General features: G+C 38.9%; 1 protein-coding gene across 1 annotated transcript in view; it reads left to right on the forward strand.

Moving 5' to 3' along the window:
- Nucleotides 1-16,953, forward strand: part of LGR4 (leucine rich repeat containing G protein-coupled receptor 4) — a 108,997-nt gene that overhangs the window by 76,635 nt on the left and 15,409 nt on the right. Inside the window, exons 3-9 of the mRNA XM_047776112.1 lie at nt 440-511; nt 2,774-2,845; nt 12,566-12,781; nt 13,641-13,712; nt 15,427-15,495; nt 16,381-16,452; nt 16,638-16,709. Of these exons, the coding sequence (XP_047632068.1) occupies nt 440-511; nt 2,774-2,845; nt 12,566-12,781; nt 13,641-13,712; nt 15,427-15,495; nt 16,381-16,452; nt 16,638-16,709 (645 nt within the window). The remainder of the gene's footprint in view (nt 1-439; nt 512-2,773; nt 2,846-12,565; nt 12,782-13,640; nt 13,713-15,426; nt 15,496-16,380; nt 16,453-16,637; nt 16,710-16,953) is intronic.

Here is a 16,953-nt window from a genome sequence, read left to right on the forward strand (position 1 = left end):
ACGGAATATGCTGCCCTGGGTTATGGAGAGATAAGAGGCTACCTTGCCTCCCTAAGGCATTCCTCCTTGACAGACTGGTTTACTCTGATCTGTATAAAACTCCTGCCTGCTGACCAGTGGTCTGAATTTATGAGGCACTTGGAAAACACTGCAGGCTGCAGAGAGTGACCATGAATAGCAAACTTAATTTGGTCTAATGTGTTTTGGCTTGCTTGACCTCACCAGAATAAAAATGTGCCCATTTAAATTATTGTATCGGAATTAAAAAATGTTCTAGAGACATTTATCTCATTGGACGGACCTTGGGATTGCTTTGGCAAAGGGTTAAGCCCGTGTGTTTAATGTAGAGCTTCAATGGCAGATTGGGTTATTGTGAATTCTAAATTTTAAGAGTCCGAATTACTGTTTTTCTCTTGCTACTTTTTTTTTTTTTCCCTAGACGATTGGCTGGCAACGACCTTTCTTTTATCCATCCAAAGGCCTTGTCGGGGTTGAAAGAACTCAAAGTTCTGTAAGTAATGCAATTTTAGAGTTTCACAGCTGGCTGTGTATTTTCTTTCTGCATAGTCAACATGCTCGGAGCTGGGTTAAGCACAGTTTCTTTTAATTCAGGATTAAAAGATTTAAGAATGGCCAATGGGGAGTGTGGGAGGCTAGAGGTTGGTTTAGGCAAACTTGGGTCTAGATAACAAAAGTTAACATCTAAATAATAGGTGTTCTGACCTCCAGTGCATTACAGTTGAATGTTAGGCTTTTCGTGTGGCTAATGCACTGAATCAAAATCATAGTTAAACTTTACTGGTAAGATTTTGTTTCTACTTTTATAGCTATGAGAACTTTGAATTAGCTGACCCCAATGGAAAAAAAATGCTTACAAGAGCTCCAAATGGTAAAATCATTTTAAAGTTAAAGGGAATTTAGATGCCTATGATTTATATAGCCTATGAGGGATCAGGAGATAAATTACTGGCAGTGGTCAGGAACTTGGAGGTTGGCAGATTGGAGAGAAGGTGAATTGACTGCTGTCCCCACTTTGCCACTGTCCTGCTGGGTGACCATCTGTAAGTCACTAGACACCCCTGGTTCAGTGAGCTAGATGGTCTCTTTTCCATTTCATTCTGTGGTTATGATTACATCAGGCAGTCATTTTATTAGTGTGACTGGGAAGGGCATTGGGCAAAAATAATAAATAAAGACTTCATTTTCATTACTGATTCATTTCTCCATTCTCTGGGTCCTAACTATTAGATGATTGAAGCTTTATTTATGCCCTGGCCCTGCATTCACTGAGGACATGTCTACTGCTCCCTAAGAGCTCAAGGTCTGCTGTCCTCTTGGCAAAATTGGCTTTATTTAAAGTTCATGTTTCTGGGTTCTGCTTTATTCCTTTTTTTTTTTTTTTTTTTTAATGGTGGCACCTGCGGCATATGGAAGTTTCAGGGCCAGGGATTGAATCCAAGCCACATTGTGGCTTACGCTGCATCTGTGGCAACACTGGGCTGGGGATCAAACCCACACCTCCATACCAACCCAAGCCACTGCAATTGGATTCTTTTTATTTCATTTTTATTATTTATTTATTTATTTAATATTTAGGGCTGCATCTGCAGCACACGGAGTTTTTTACCAGGCCTACGCCACAGCAATGCCAGATCTGAGCTGCAGATCTTTGACCTATGTTGCAGCTCAATGCTAGATCCTTAATCCACTGAGCAAGGCCAGAGATCGAATCTACATCCTCATGGTGCAGTCAGATTTTTAACCCATGCAACACAGCAGGAACACATACTTTATTCAAATCTTTTTATTTTATTTTATTTTATTTTATTTTATTTTATTTTATTTTATTTTATTTTTTTGGTCTTTTTGCCATTTCTTGGGCCGCTCCCAGGGCATATGGAAGTTCCCAGGCTAGGGGTCTAATCGGAGCTGTAGCTGCCAGCCTACGCCAGAGCCACAGCAACGCGGGATCCGAGCCGCGTCTGTGACCTACACCACAGCTCACGGCAACGCCGGATCGTTAACCCACTGAGCAGGGGCAGGGACCGAACCCGCAACCTCATGGTTCCTAGTCGGATTCGTTAGCCACTGCGACACGACGGGAACTCCCTTTATTCAAATTTAAAGAGGCATTAAATGTTCCAGTGGGTTTGCTTGTTATACCTCCCAGTCAACTTGTTATACCTCCCAATTAACACTAACAGTACCTGAGGTGATGAATATTCATGAGGGTGCCTTAATTACTGAGAATGAAACAGTCTTGATGACCCAGTGTTAGGAGATGGCTTGGGTTAGTGGCCTAGGTTTCATTTCTGGCTTTAAGACAAATGCCTCTTGCTCTTTGGCAATTCTCTTGTCTTGGGTTCTTTTTTTTTTTTTTGTCTTTTTTGCTATTTCTTTGGGCCGCTCCCGCGGCACATGGAGGTTCCCAGGCTAGGGGTCTAATCGGAGCTGTAGCCACCGGCCTGCACCAGAGCCACAGCAACGCGGGATCTGAGCCGCGTCTGCAACCTACACCACAGCTTATGGCAACGCTGGATCGTTAACCCACTGAGCAAGGCCAGGGACCGAACCCGCAACCTCATGGTTCCTAGTCGGATTCGTTAACCACTGCGCCACGACGGGAACTCCTTGTCTTGCGTTCTTTCTACTTTGACTCCTCCCTCTTTTTGCTATTGGAAAGATTTGGGTGAAAAGAAATGGTTCTAAATTCTTCTAAGAAAAAATGGTCACCGCTGCTTCTTACTCACTAACCAAATTTTTTTTTTCCTAGAACCCTCCAGAACAACCAGTTGAAAACAGTACCTAGTGAAGCCATCCGAGGACTGAGTGCTTTGCAGTCTTTGTAAGTAACTTTTTGTACTTGAATTATTAGGAGACCACTCTGGCTGATAAATATGTAAAGAACTGAAACCCCAGGGAAAGAAGAGATTTATCCCTTCTCCTAGGTTAAAAATGGGGATGCCTAGTTGCTGTTACTGTGAAATGTCCTTTGGTAAGAGAAAAGGTTTATTTACCTCCCCTCCTGTCTCTGAGGCTGGAGAAAAACCAAAAGCTTGCATTGTGGCTGGTGAATGTCCCCTCTTTGGAATCAGAATTATGTGTGTACAGAAGTACTAGAGTCTTGATGATCATCAGAGCACAATGATTATAGATCCTCATCTGTGGATGTTGAACACACATTGGCAGAGGGCAGGCTTGGGGGTAACTTAATTACCCATGCTGTCTCCTTATCAGGATTTTTTTGAGGAAATGTTGGTTTAATGTAGAATGTTCAAGATTTCAGCTCTTGGAGTTCCGGTTGTGGCTCAGCAGGTTAAGAATCCAACTAGTATCCATGAGGATGCTGGTTCAATTCCTGGCCTTCCTCAATGGGTTAAAGGATCTGGTATTGCCTCAAGTTGTGGTGTAGGTCACAGATGCAGCTCAGATCTGGTATTGCTGTGGCTGTGGCTGTGGCTGGCAGCTGTGGCTCCAGTTTGACCCCTAGCCTAGGAACTTCCATATGCTACAGGTGTGGCCCTAAGAAGCAAAAAAAAAAAAAAAAAAAAAAAAAAATTCAGCTCTTAACAAAGTCCTGTAATATAGCACAGGGAACTGTATTCAATATCCTGTAATAAACCAAAAGGGAAAAGAATGTGAAATAAATATATATTACTGAGTTACTTTTCTGTATATCAGAAACTAATACAACATTGTACGTCAATTATACCTCAATTAAAAAAAAGGATTTCACCTCTTATTTTTTTGTTTGCCACATTTAGCCACTATTTTCAAAAGCTTTCTCACATAGCATTTCATTCTTGTCTGCATTCTTTCCCCTATAAATGTCCGTATGTATCTGTATGAAGCTGAGGATCATTGCTTCATGGTTTTGCTATGCACACCCCACCTCCCCCTGGAGTGGAGAGAGGGGGGTTCAGGTGGGCAGCAGTGCTATCATGGGGATCCTGAAAACCCACAGAAGATTCTAAAGATAAAACCATTTTTACATTAAATGAACAGATATTTGTTCAGGACTAGACCATGTGTTACAGACTCATGTTGTTAAGGCTACAGCTTTAGGTTTCCACATCCCTGGGGTTGAAGATCCAGTTTCTCTGTCCTCAGGGGCTCGATCTGGGAAAAGGTTGAGAAGCACTGATCTGAAGCATGTGGATGTTGTAATCTTTTGCCAAGATTAGGAGAAGCCCTGTGCATATTTATCCATCAGAATGTTTACGTGCTCTCAAAAGAAATTCCTACAAGGTCAGATTAATTAGAATTCTGAAACAGACCCGTCTGGTTTTGAATCCCCACCTTGCCACTGTGTGCTGTTAGGCAAGTGACTTAAAATTCTCTACGCAGTAGTTTGCTTATTACCTACTGGGTACTTCAGTGCATGAGAAATGCTTTTAACAATATTTGACATGTAGTAAGTGCTCAATAGACATTTGTAAAACCTATTCATGATATGACTACTTTATGTGTTCTTTTTTTGATTATTAGATTACCCAGTTTGCCTAACTAGGTGAAGGCAACATCTGAAAGTAATGAAAAAGTACCCTTCAAAAGAAGCAACCTCACTAGTTTTTCTGCTAAAGTAATGAACACAAATGAACATTGCTTTAGTTCATGTTCTAATATTAAATACAGAGGGACCAGGGCCTACTTTCTCAAAGGCCGACACGGACCATCCGCAATGGAATTGCTAGAATGCAGATTCTTAAGTCGTATCCTAGAAGTCATGGTATTATCTCTTTAAAGGTAGGGTCCAAGAAGTGGTATTTTTAAAAATTTCCCCTGATTATCCTCATGTACATGGAAGTTTTGATATTTACTGAATGAAAAATTATAATAGTTATCACCCTTAGGTATTCTGCATTATAAAATTAGGTTTTAACCATGTCACATAGTTGTGTACTAATCTATCCTTCAGGGTTTTTTTTTTTTTTAATTGCCCTTTGAAATAACTGGAAATGCAAACATTTGTAGAAATGCATGTGAGTTACAAACGATTTAGGTGCAACAGATTGGCTTGTCCCTTCCACTTGCTAAGATAAAAAAATTAATTGCAACAAAAGCACATCACCAGAAACTGTAAATTACAGATTACATTTTGATTTTAGATTAGATAGTCTAGTAGTTGATGGGCAGTGAAAGTGAAAATGAAAAATACGTATTAATAAAGCATATCATTTGCTATTAAGGTTAAACTTTAAAAATACCTAATGTCATAAAAAGGAGTATCTGAAGGTAGTGGCCATTTAATTTCTAGTTTCAGTATAAATTTAATTTCATGTAGGAATATGTTAAATAGCCCATTTCATCAATGCCAAGTTATGGAATATAAGGATTTTTATTTGCCATAACTAATCAAATAGATTTTAAACAGACACTTTCAGTGACTAGATTGGAATGCATTCCTTTAAAGAAATGCAATTTTGTTACCTCTAAATCCTTTCTAACTTCAGATGAATGCAGACAGAGGGAGCCATGTTATCTCCCTTGGATCTGAAATCATTAGACATTTTAAATCTTGTTTTCTTTTGCTTCTTTAGAATTTGTTTTCTTTCAAAATCTTCATGCAGGACTGTCCTTATTTCCCAAGACTTAATGATCATAATATTCAGTCTTTTTGTCTAGTTGGAAGTTGAAAAAGAGAAGGCTCAAATCTTTGAGCGTTAGAAAAATTACCAAGAAAATATACAAATAAATTTTTTCCCCTCTAATTTGTGGTCCATAAGACCATTAAGGTGCCCATGAGACATTTTTTTTTTTTTAATTTTGATGATTTAAAGGTGTTTTTCACTGAAATCCTAGGTTTCTTCCTTTAAAATAGTGGTTTAAACAAGCATGCTGTGCTCATCAATCACCGAGTGCTTTGCACCATTTAAATTATCTCCAAAATTGGGATGAGGGGGGGTAGGTGTGAGGAGAGGAGTCAAACTAATTTTTTTAAGTAAAGACATTGGGATTTTTTAATATGTACTAGAAATACAAGGAGCTGTGTCAAGCCTGCTTTATTCTAGAAGGAAATGTTCATGGGTTTGTTAGCACAGTGGGTGTAGTGCTCAAGTTAGATACAATTGAAATTCTCTCCTGGTGTAAAACAGTCTTATCAGCACTTGAGTCAGTCTGAAAATCTGATCTTCAGACATGAATTACGTGAAAGATTTCCTTGTGGTTTTGAAATGGTGCTTAGAAGGACCAAAGTTCATTAGAGGTTGAAATTGACTAGAAGTGGTGTTATTCAAGTGTGTGATGATGGCTATAAAGCCTGAATGGGAATTGTAGATATTAACAAAAAGCTAGCCTAACAGCCTTCCATGAAGCCATGAACACGACTAAAGCATTGCCTGAGCAGGATATCAAAATGACATGTCAGAATTTTCTCCACTAGAATTTTTTTTCCTTACATTAGTTCATACTTATATTGGATATTAAGAGATTTCACAGACTAAATTTCCTAGGTCTTCTACAATAATGAAATTTCTTAAGTACTTGAAACTGGTAACAATATAATACTGTGTTTACATTATTGGTAAGTTAGGAGGAGAGAGAAAAGGGAGAGCTATTGATTACACAGAACAAGGGTTTGTGATAAGAAAAACATTCATCAGTAAATAACTATCTACATGTAGAATTGTTATTGGGTTTTTTTTTTTTTTTTTTTGGAAGTTACCAGGCTAAGGGTTGAATGGGAGCTGCAGCAGCCAGGCTATGCCAGGCATAGCCATGGCAACACCTACACTGCAGCTCACCACCAATGCTGGATCCTTAACCTGATGAGCAGCACCAGGATCAACCTGTGTCCTTATGGATACTAGTTGGGTTCATTACTGCTGAGCCCCAATGGCAACTCCTAGAATTGTTACCCTGATTTCATTTAAGGCAAGAGAAAATAAGTATGCGAATCTCAGTAAGATAAAAAACAGGCTTTGAGAACAGGGACTCGAAGCACATCTTAGAGGCAAAAATAGTAAGGGACTAAAGTTTTAATACATTAACTGTTGAACAACTAAAATGCACTTAAATAAAGTAATAGTTGTCTCTTTCCGAAGAGTTGAAATGGTAAAACAACTGAAGCCACATGATCTCTTCACTTTGTGAGATCTTTGATGCCATTTATAGTATCTATTGAATCAGTTATAGCTTTTTTTTCTTTTAGTCTATTAGTGAGGATGAATATTAATAGTGTAGGTCATTGGTACAAAGCCACACATTCTAAAATGAAACATTGTGAAACATTTATCTAGGTGTAAGTGCAAACTCATTAACTTTATGGGTGTGCCACCAACACCCACATGTGAATTGAGGTGTAAGGATTAACCCATTGGAGTCACCACAAATCCTTTTTCTCATCAACTTCTTATTTAAGGGTCCCATTTTCCTCAAGTTCTTCCTTTTGATCTCATACTTAGGGGTGACTTTACAATTTGGGGAAATTTTTAGTAGAGGAAATTTAATACAACAATACATTTATTGTGTATTGTTATTTTGCATAGAAGGTAGTTTCATTACCATCTTAGCTAAAACCTTACCTGGTTATCTTGCTAAGTTAAGACCACCCCTTTTCTTTGGTGGGGTGTGGCACAGCATTCTGTAGGAGCCTAAATGGTGTATATAACACTGGACGTATGTTAAAAAAAAAAGTCTAAGCAACTTTTCTTGTGGTATTTTGTCATATCTTTTTTTCTTCCAGTTTTGCTGAGATACAGTTGACATACAGTGCTGTATAAGTTTAAGGTGTACAGCACAATGATTTGACTTACACACATCATGAAATGATTACCATAATGAGTTTAGTGAACATCCATCATCTCATATAGATACTTCTTTTTTTGGCTGCACCTATGGCATGCAGAAGTTCCTGGGCCAGGGATCAAACACATGCCACAGCAGCGACCTGAGCCAAAGTAGTGACAATGCCTGATCCATAACCCACTGGGCCACCAGGAAACTCCTCATACAGAGACTTGAAGAAATTAAAAAAAAATGTTTTTCCTTGTGATGAGAACTCTTAGGATTTACTCTTAACAACTTTCAAATATAAAATACAATAGTGTTCATTATATGTAGATTATATCCCTAGTACTTTTTTGGGTGTGTGTGGCTGTACCCGTGGCCTGTGGAAGTTCCTGGGCTAGGGGTCGAATCAGAGCTGCAGCTGGGCCTACAGGCACAGCAACACTGGATCTGAGCCACATCTTCAACCTACACCACAGCTTGAGGCAATGCCAGATCCTTAACCCACTTAGCAAGGCCGGGGATTGAACCTGCATCCTCACAGAGACAACGTCAGGTCCTTAACCCACTGAGTCACAATGGGAACTCCCTTAGTGCTTATCTACTGCATAACTAGGAGCACATCTTAATGAAATACTTTTCATAGAGAGGACCTAATGTCAGTGGTGTGTTGTATGTGTGCATGTGTATATTATTTTGTTGACTATGAATGCCCATTATCCTCACTATAACAGCCTAAGCATTTAAACTTTTAAACTGTGGTGATGCTGGGAAACTGGAGAGAAATTTCAATTTGTGCTTAAAATACAATCCATACCCATTTCCTGGCCTCCAGGGGTCTGCATCATCTGGTCCCTGTTTGCATCCCCAGCAGTGTCTTGCTGGACCCTCCATTCTCTTCCTCCTGTGTTCCAGTCATTCAGACCTCCTGGGAGTTGGAGGGAGGGACCACACCCAGCTGTTGAGTCTTTACCCTTCACTATTTCCATTGCCTTGAACACTCCTTGCCTAGCTCCCTTCACCACTTGCTCTGGATCTCAGTTTAAATAGCATCTCCTTCGAGATGCTTTTCCCGACCAATACACTTTATTTTTTTATTTTTTTTTTAATGTTTTTTGTTGTTGTTGTTGTTGGTATTTCTTGGGCCGCTCCCGCAGCATATGGAAGTTCCCAGGCTAGGGGTTGAATCGGAGCTGTAGCCACCGGCCTACGCCAGAGCCACAGCTACGTGGGATCCGAGCCGCGTCTGCAACCTACACTACAGCTCACGGCAACGCCGGATCGTTAACCCACTGAGCAAGGGCAGGGACCGAACCCGTAACCTCATGGTTCCTAGTCGATTCGTTAACCACTGCGCCACGACGGGAACTCCCCAATACACTTTAAATAGCTACTCTCCCCCTCAGTCCCTTGCTAATCTCTATCTCAGTACACTGTTTATTTACTTCACAGCACTTTCTAATCACTCCACAGTCATTTTTCAGTTTGTTGATTATATTGCGGGGCCCTTCCCACTAGAATGTCAGTCTCCTCACACCCCGTTGTGTTAACCATGTTACCTTTGTGCCTAACAAGATGCTCAGTTTACATGTGTTAAATGAATTGCTGATAAATTAGCTATGAGTAGATTTTTTTTTTTTTTTTTTGCTTTTTAGGACCACAACTGCGGCATCTGGAAGTTCCCAGGCTAGGGGTCAAATTGGAGCTGCAGCTACTGGCCTACAGCACAGCCAAAGCAACACAGGATCCGAGCCAGGTCTGCAACCTACATACACCACAGCTCATGGCAACACTGGATCCTTAACCCGCTGAGAGAGGCCAGGGTTTGAATCTGAATCCTCATGGATACTAGTTGAGTTCCTAACCCACTGAGCCACAATGGGAACTCTGCTATGAGTAGAATTTAATTGCACTATTTAGTTACATTATATATAGGTAATTGTATGATTATATGTTCAATGTCTCTCCCTAAGTAGAAGCTCCTTAAGCATGTGAAGTGTGTGTGTGTGTGTGTCAGATTGAACACAATTCCATCTACTCATTAAAGCAAATCTGCTAAGCAGTTCCATAACCAGTCCTTTGCCAGTCTGTTATATGAAGGATGCCTGTCTCTTCTTAGGAATACACAAGCCTAAGACTGTTTCTAAGTGAATTCTTTAGGCAGCTGCTCAGTTTCTGAAGCTCTCCCTTTAGTGTCCTTTCAGTTATCCTGACTATCAAACAGAAAGCTTCCATCAGACCCTCACCAGCTGTTGAAGGGGAGACCACATTTAGGACTGGGGGGTGCTCAGTACTTGCATGGAGGGGAAAGAATCTGAAGCTGGAACAGCAAAGGGAAATGCAAGGGCACAAAAATGCCTCTAAAGTCAGAATTTTCTTCACTTGAAAGCTGCCAAAGTTGATTTATTTAAAAATAGGTTGGGAAGTTCCCATTGTGGCTCAGTAGAAACCAACCTGACCAGTATCCATGAGGATGCAAGTCTGATCCTTGGCCTCGCTCACTGGGTTAAGGATCCAGCTTGCCGTGAGCTGCAGTGTAGGTTGCAGATGTGGCTCAGATCCAATGTTGCTGTAGCTGTCATGTAGGCTGGCAGCTATAGCTTCAGTTCGACTCCTAGTCTGGGAACTTTCGTATGCTGCAGGTGCGGCCCTAAAAAGCAAAGAAAAAAGAACTTTTTTTTTTCATTTTTAAATGAAAAAAAATAAAAATACGCTGTCATTTAGACTTTGCACCAATTTTTTTTTTTTTTTTGTCTTTTGTCTTTTCAGGGCTGCACCCACAGCATATGGAGGGTCCCAGACTAGGGGTCTAATTGGAGCTGTTGCTGCTGGCCTATACCACAGCAACACCAGATCCTTAATCTACTGAGCAAGGCCAGGGATTGAACCCACATCCTCATGGTTCCTAGTCGGATTTGTTTCCACTGTGCCACAACGGGAACTCCTGCACCCACTTTTTTATATTCCCTAATTTTTACCAAGAGGCCCAAGCCTGCGAGATATGGGTTTCACAGTGAAGATACATAGAAAAGAGATTTGTGGAGAACGTTGTGATTTGCCTGGTGCCTACAGTTCCTCATCATAAACACCAGCTTGTCTTTGTGTTGAAACACAGTTACTCCAGCACCACCAACACTTAGGACTTAGTTTCCCTGATTTTCAGGTGGGGTTTTAATTTTTAAGTATGAATAATCCTATTAGTAAGGTACCCTTAATTCCAACATTTTTGGATAAATCAGAGAAACTCTAAAGCCACAGTAATGTTGATTGGAGGAGCTCTTTCCTTTTTCTGAGGGATGGTTTGCCCTTAATAACTGTTAATTTTGAAAAACTAATTTTTCAAATGTACTTAGTCTTTTTTTTTTTTTTGCTTTTTTTTTAAGGATTCATCTGCGGCATATGGAAGTTCTCAGATTAGGGGTTGAATAGGAGCCACAGCTGCTGGCCTGCACCACAGCCAGAGCAATGCAGTATCCAAGCCATGTCTGTGGCCTACACCACAGCTCAAGGCAACGCTGGATCCATAACCCACTGAGCAAATTCAGGGATGGAACCCTCATCCTCATGGATCCTAGTTGGGTTTGTTAACCACTGAGCCACAAAGGGAGCTCTTCAAATGTACTTAGTCTTAAGAGAGGAGGACAGGGTTGCTTTGCCGGTATGTGGCATCTATATTTTCAACTTGCCTGGTGGTAAATAAAGATTGTGAGGAGTTCCTCTCATGGATCAATTGTTAATGAATCCGACTAGAAAACATGAGGTTGCGAGTTCGATCCCTGACCTTGCTCAGTGGGTTAAGGATCCAGTGTTGCCATGAGCTGGGGTATAGGTTGCAGATGCAGCTCGGATCCCGTGTTGGCTGTGGCTCTGGTGTAGGCCTGTGGCTACAGCTCCGATTAGACCCCTAGCCTGGGAATCTCCATAAGCCACATGGGAGTGGCCCTAGAAAAGGTAAAAAGACACACACACACACACACACACACACACAAGGTTGTTGAGAATCTATTGAAATGGTTTGTTGTTGTAGAAAATAAAATTGTGAATATGTTCTTACATTTCCCCCTTTGGTACCAAGTCAGAATAGCAATTAAATTTATTATATATATCTATATATACACACATACATATATATACACACACATATATTAATTATAATATTGAAAATAAAATAGCTTATTTGTTCAACTTAGTTTCTTGTTTTTCTGTATTTCTGATAAGTACATTCTGAAATATAAAATTCCAGCTTGAGCTTTGAGCATTTCTTCCTTTTTCTTTTTAAACATGTCATTCTGCCATACAGTTGTGCTTAGCCAAAGATTCTTTTTTATTATTATTAAAGTATAGTTGATTTACAGTGTTTCATCAAGTTCTGTTTTACAACAGAGTGACCCAGTCACACACATTTCCCTGTGCTGTACAGTAGGATCCCATTGCCCATCCATTCCAAATATAACAGTTTGCATCCCCCCCAAAACCCTAAAATACCCATCCATCCCACTCCCTCCCCTTTCACCCTTGGGAACCCCAAGTCTGCTTTTCTTGGCCATGATCTGTTTCTGTTTTGTTTGTTTGTTTGTTGAAGGGTTCATATTTTTATGCATCCCTTTGTTATGAAGGAAGGGAAACAACTGACTTCTATATCCTGGTCTTGGAAGTGTTGCTTGTTTTAGGAGAACTTTTAGAGAAATTAAAGAAATCAGGGACACCATGGCCTTGATCATTTTTACAACTCCCTTTTTTGTGTTTGCGTGTTGGAGAGGTGGGAGCTCTGAGGGTTATGTGACGTGCCTTGATCATTCCACTAGAATCTGTAATTGAAGGCGGTTATTTGTCTCAGGCGTTTGGATGCCAACCATATCACCTCTGTGCCCGAGGACAGTTTTGAGGGGCTCACCCAGTTACGGCATCTGTGGCTGGATGACAACAGCTTGACAGAAGTGCCAGTGCAGCCCCTCAGCAATCTGCCAACTCTGCAGGCACTGACCTTGGCTCTGAACAAAATCTCCAGTATCCCGGATTTTGCCTTTACCAACCTGTCCAGCCTGGTGGTGCTGTAAGTATCTACCCCTTTACTACCATATATTTGTGTTAATTAGGGGGCAAAAACAGCGTTCTTGTGACAGATTGTTATGAAAGTATCTCACTGAGTGTGTTCCTGGAGAACTAGTGTTTGGGGGAGCTGCCTTTTTTACAAAAGTAAATGTGCTGACCTTCTAAAGTGCAAAACAGGATAATTTTAAAAAAGTAACGTCTGATGAGAACTGTTGACTCTAAGATAAACAGCCAGTTGTAGTCATGAGAAGAAAGTGGGTCATTCAGCAAACACTGATACAGGTTTTTCTTGTGTCTCAGCAATGTAGTAGTCAATGTTAAAAAAAAAAAAAGTGGAATCCTTTTGGAGACACTCATAGAATATAAGTTTCAGTGATATTTCATGTTTTTACCAACTTGTCTATTCAGAGAGTATGTGATTCTCTATTGTTTTTCATCTTCAACAAGTCGGACATAATAAAATGGCATTTCTTGTAAAATCTGTTACTGATTCTCACTGATGGAAGCTGACATTTCCCCCACCTCCCCATAGGAGAACTCATCAAAGTTTCGCTTCATATAATTAAAAGCTCATCAAAACTTTTGTTTGGACATGGGTAAATACTCAAGAATATTCCCTGTGTGTACCCCTTTTCCACTAGAGATATGTTCCTTTTCCATTGGTATCCCATGTCCAGTGAATCTGAGTCTGTGCAGTGTTTACCAAGAGATAATTACCCAATGCTATTTGTTTTCCATTAGTCAAGTGTGGCAATGTTTAGTTGCACCATTCCTTTAAGCTCTACCAATTTAGACCTCTAAAACATTGTAATAGTTGCTACTGGGTAAGGTGAAAATCATTTTGATGCTTTTTTCTATAGGCATCTTCATAACAATAAAATTAAAAGCCTGGGTCAACACTGTTTCGATGGACTCGATAACCTGGAGACCTTGTAAGTGTATTCATATTTTGAATGATTGATCACACTGGGATGTTGACAGTGCAAGTATGCAGAAAAAGGAAAAACATAATGGCCTTGAGTTCAGCTCTTTATTAATTTGCTCTAATATATGACTAAAGGCTTGTCTTCAATTAACACAGTCATGAAAACTAATCTAAGGTTTCTGGTTAAAAATGGTGCACAAGTTTGAACTTGATATTTCTTACAAAAGCATATGGTAAAAGCAGCTCTATCTGCCAAGCTGTATACCTTTTCAAAAATTTTGGTTTTGTTAAAATGGATGATAGTTTTAGAATGTTGAGCCTTTTAAAATTAATTCTGGAAAAGTTGTTTCTTCGTTTTCTCCATGATCTCAGTTGCCCTGCTAATTGTTAACAGTAGGTTTGAATACTATGCTTTTATATGCTAAATGCCATGAAGTTTCCATTTTGTTTAGGATACATTTGTTGCTTCTATTTGCTAAAGTGTTTGGAAACTCTGGCTGTTTCAACTGTCTGTTGCTTCACAATATGAGCAAAAGACATTGTGCAGCTGTGGGTAATCAAGAGGAGTATTTTTGTTGTTTTAGCTTGTGTTAGTTGCCTTTATTCAGAGATTTATGATATTTGCCACTGGTAAGGTCAGTGATTCAGAGAATATCTGTTAGCTGGGTAACATCTGAATGGAATTCTTAGGGTTTATAATATTTTATTTAATTGAATTTTCTGGTTAACTGTCAGTTGATGAGAAGACTTAAAATCTTTAATTAGTTCTCTGTTAATTCACTTTCCTGTTTAAACCACTAAAGGATAGTAAACATCAGTGAATATTTGAAAGTTGAAGCTCTTGAAGAAGATACTGCCAAACCCATTTCTTCTTTTCTAAGTATGTAAATACCAGTGGAACAGAAAATTGGATGGGTTTTCTGATGCTAAACCATGTATATTATTACACTTATATTAAAATTAAACTTTTTATTCCCAGTTAAATTTTGATTTGCCCTCCTTTTCTCTCTCTCTTTCTCTCTCTCAAAGGAAAACAAACTAGGTCTCTAAGGAGATGGGCTTTTGATTTTGTTTTCATCTCATTTTGAAATCTATCATGCTGATCATATGCTAAACATTCTGTTTAGGTTAAAAGAAATGAAAGTTTAAATTTCAGAATTAAGACTTTAAAAAAATACAGATTATTGTGGCTTTTCTCTCTCTCCTAATTAATGCAACTTTTCCAACATTTTGTAACCTATTTGAGGACAGTGCTTGTGTGAACCCATCCTGGTCCTTCCCCTTATTCATGCTTAATTTAGGTCATCCTGCTGATGGTAGGGGTAAAGTCAGCTGCCTTCTTGCCAGAATTTCAGAAAGCTGCTCTCAATCTCAAATAGAAACCTCAGTTTCAGGCTACTGTCATCTATAAAAGGATAGTCAATAAATTCTATTTTATGGAGAATTGCCATTTAGATGATTTATTTATTGAATGCACCAGTAGTATGTGATTCCGAGAATTCTTTGGACTTTTAAAGTTGTTGACTAAGACATCACGGAAGAATTAAGATTTTTTTTTCTATTCAGTATTCTAAGAAAAGGTGTAAATTAATTGAATAGAATGGCAATTGATTGGTAAAGAAAGATGTGATGTGTAAAAAAAAAAAATTTGTACCAAAATGCCTTATAAATTGTGACCACTCTTCAGTGTCCTTACATATTTTCCCAATTTTTTTTCCTAGGGACTTGAATTATAATAATTTGGGGGAATTTCCTCAGGCTATTAAAGCCCTTCCCAGCCTAAAAGAGCTGTGAGTATTGCTTTACTCTCTCTATGCCTTAATATCCTTAGAACTCACCATTTAATGGTCTAACAATGAGATTTTAGAACATCTTTGTTTCATTACATATGCAATAATACACCTCACCCCCAACCATACAGATTGAATTATGTTGGCTAGTATGGACAATTTTGAGCATAGATTACTGTATAGGGCTGTATTCTGGTGAAACAAGCCATAATGCATGGCCTCTGCCTTGTAGGAGCTGTGGTCTTACTCCCATTGAGGAGGTTGACCATATAAGAGACAGAGGTAGCAGCTTATTGGTGGAAATAAGTGCTGAATGAATAGGATAAATAAATTTATTCTAGAAGAAGACCTTATTGAGGCTTGGGGACATTGGAAAAGACATCACCATGAGAAGGAATTTGACTGGACTTGAAAGAATGGAAATATTTAGATAAATGAAAGCAATTAGGGAGTATTTTTAAATGTTGTGTTTGTCAAGGTCAGAGATAGGAATACATATGGCATAACAGAGATTGTGTGTCATGAGTCCATAGTTAATACTCTGAAATGCGTTGCTTAAAGACTAAATGTAGGCAACCTCGAGAGAGATTTGGGGGTTAGAGTACCTTATGATTTTTGCAATCTAATGTCTTTTGAGGATGAAGCAAGCTAAATATATATAAAGGACCTGGCAGATACTAAGCTAAGCAGTGGATTTAAATAGAATTAGGTATGGTTCTAAAAAAGATGAGATAGAATTAAAAATACAATTTCCCCACATTTTTGAAATTTTCATGTAGTTATCAGGTTTTTTTACATCTTACTGAACCGAAGTAGATATTGGGGTTTAAATTTTTTTCACAAGGGGATGAGCATTTCAAAAATATTTTTCTCCTATCTTTGTAGGTTATTTCATAGTAATTCTATTTCTGTTATCCCTGATGGAGCATTTGATGGTAATCCACTCTTAAGAACTATGTAAGTAGTTTTCAAAATTTTTTTTTTGGTATAGAATCATGTAAAGCAATGTCTGTACAATACTAAACATCTGGATGAAGAATGACAGTTCAGACTGTTAGATATATGAACTGTGTGAACATAGATTTAGTGTTGGAGTGCTTGTGAACATTTGAAAACTTTGCTTTTTTTGGGTATCTTTACAGACATTTATATGATAATCCTCTATCTTTTGTGGGGAACTCGGCATTTCACAATTTATCTGATCTGCATTCCTTGTAAGTATTAGAGAAATTTAAAAACAAACCTGAATATTTACACAATTATTTTAAAGGGAAACTAGAATTTATCACTGTAGCTCCAGAAAACAAAATCTTGTCCTTGGGTGGAAGTCCAAAGAACAATTCTGAAAATTTATGATGGTTCTTATTTATGTGAACACTTGGTCAAAATCATCACACTCTCAGGTCCAATCAAGAGATGAAACTAATCTTTTTAGGTATAGTGTTATTGTAATTTTAA

Source organism: Phacochoerus africanus, chromosome 4 (genome assembly GCF_016906955.1).
Source record: "Phacochoerus africanus isolate WHEZ1 chromosome 4, ROS_Pafr_v1, whole genome shotgun sequence".
NCBI classification, from domain to species: Eukaryota; Metazoa; Chordata; class Mammalia; order Artiodactyla; family Suidae; genus Phacochoerus; species Phacochoerus africanus.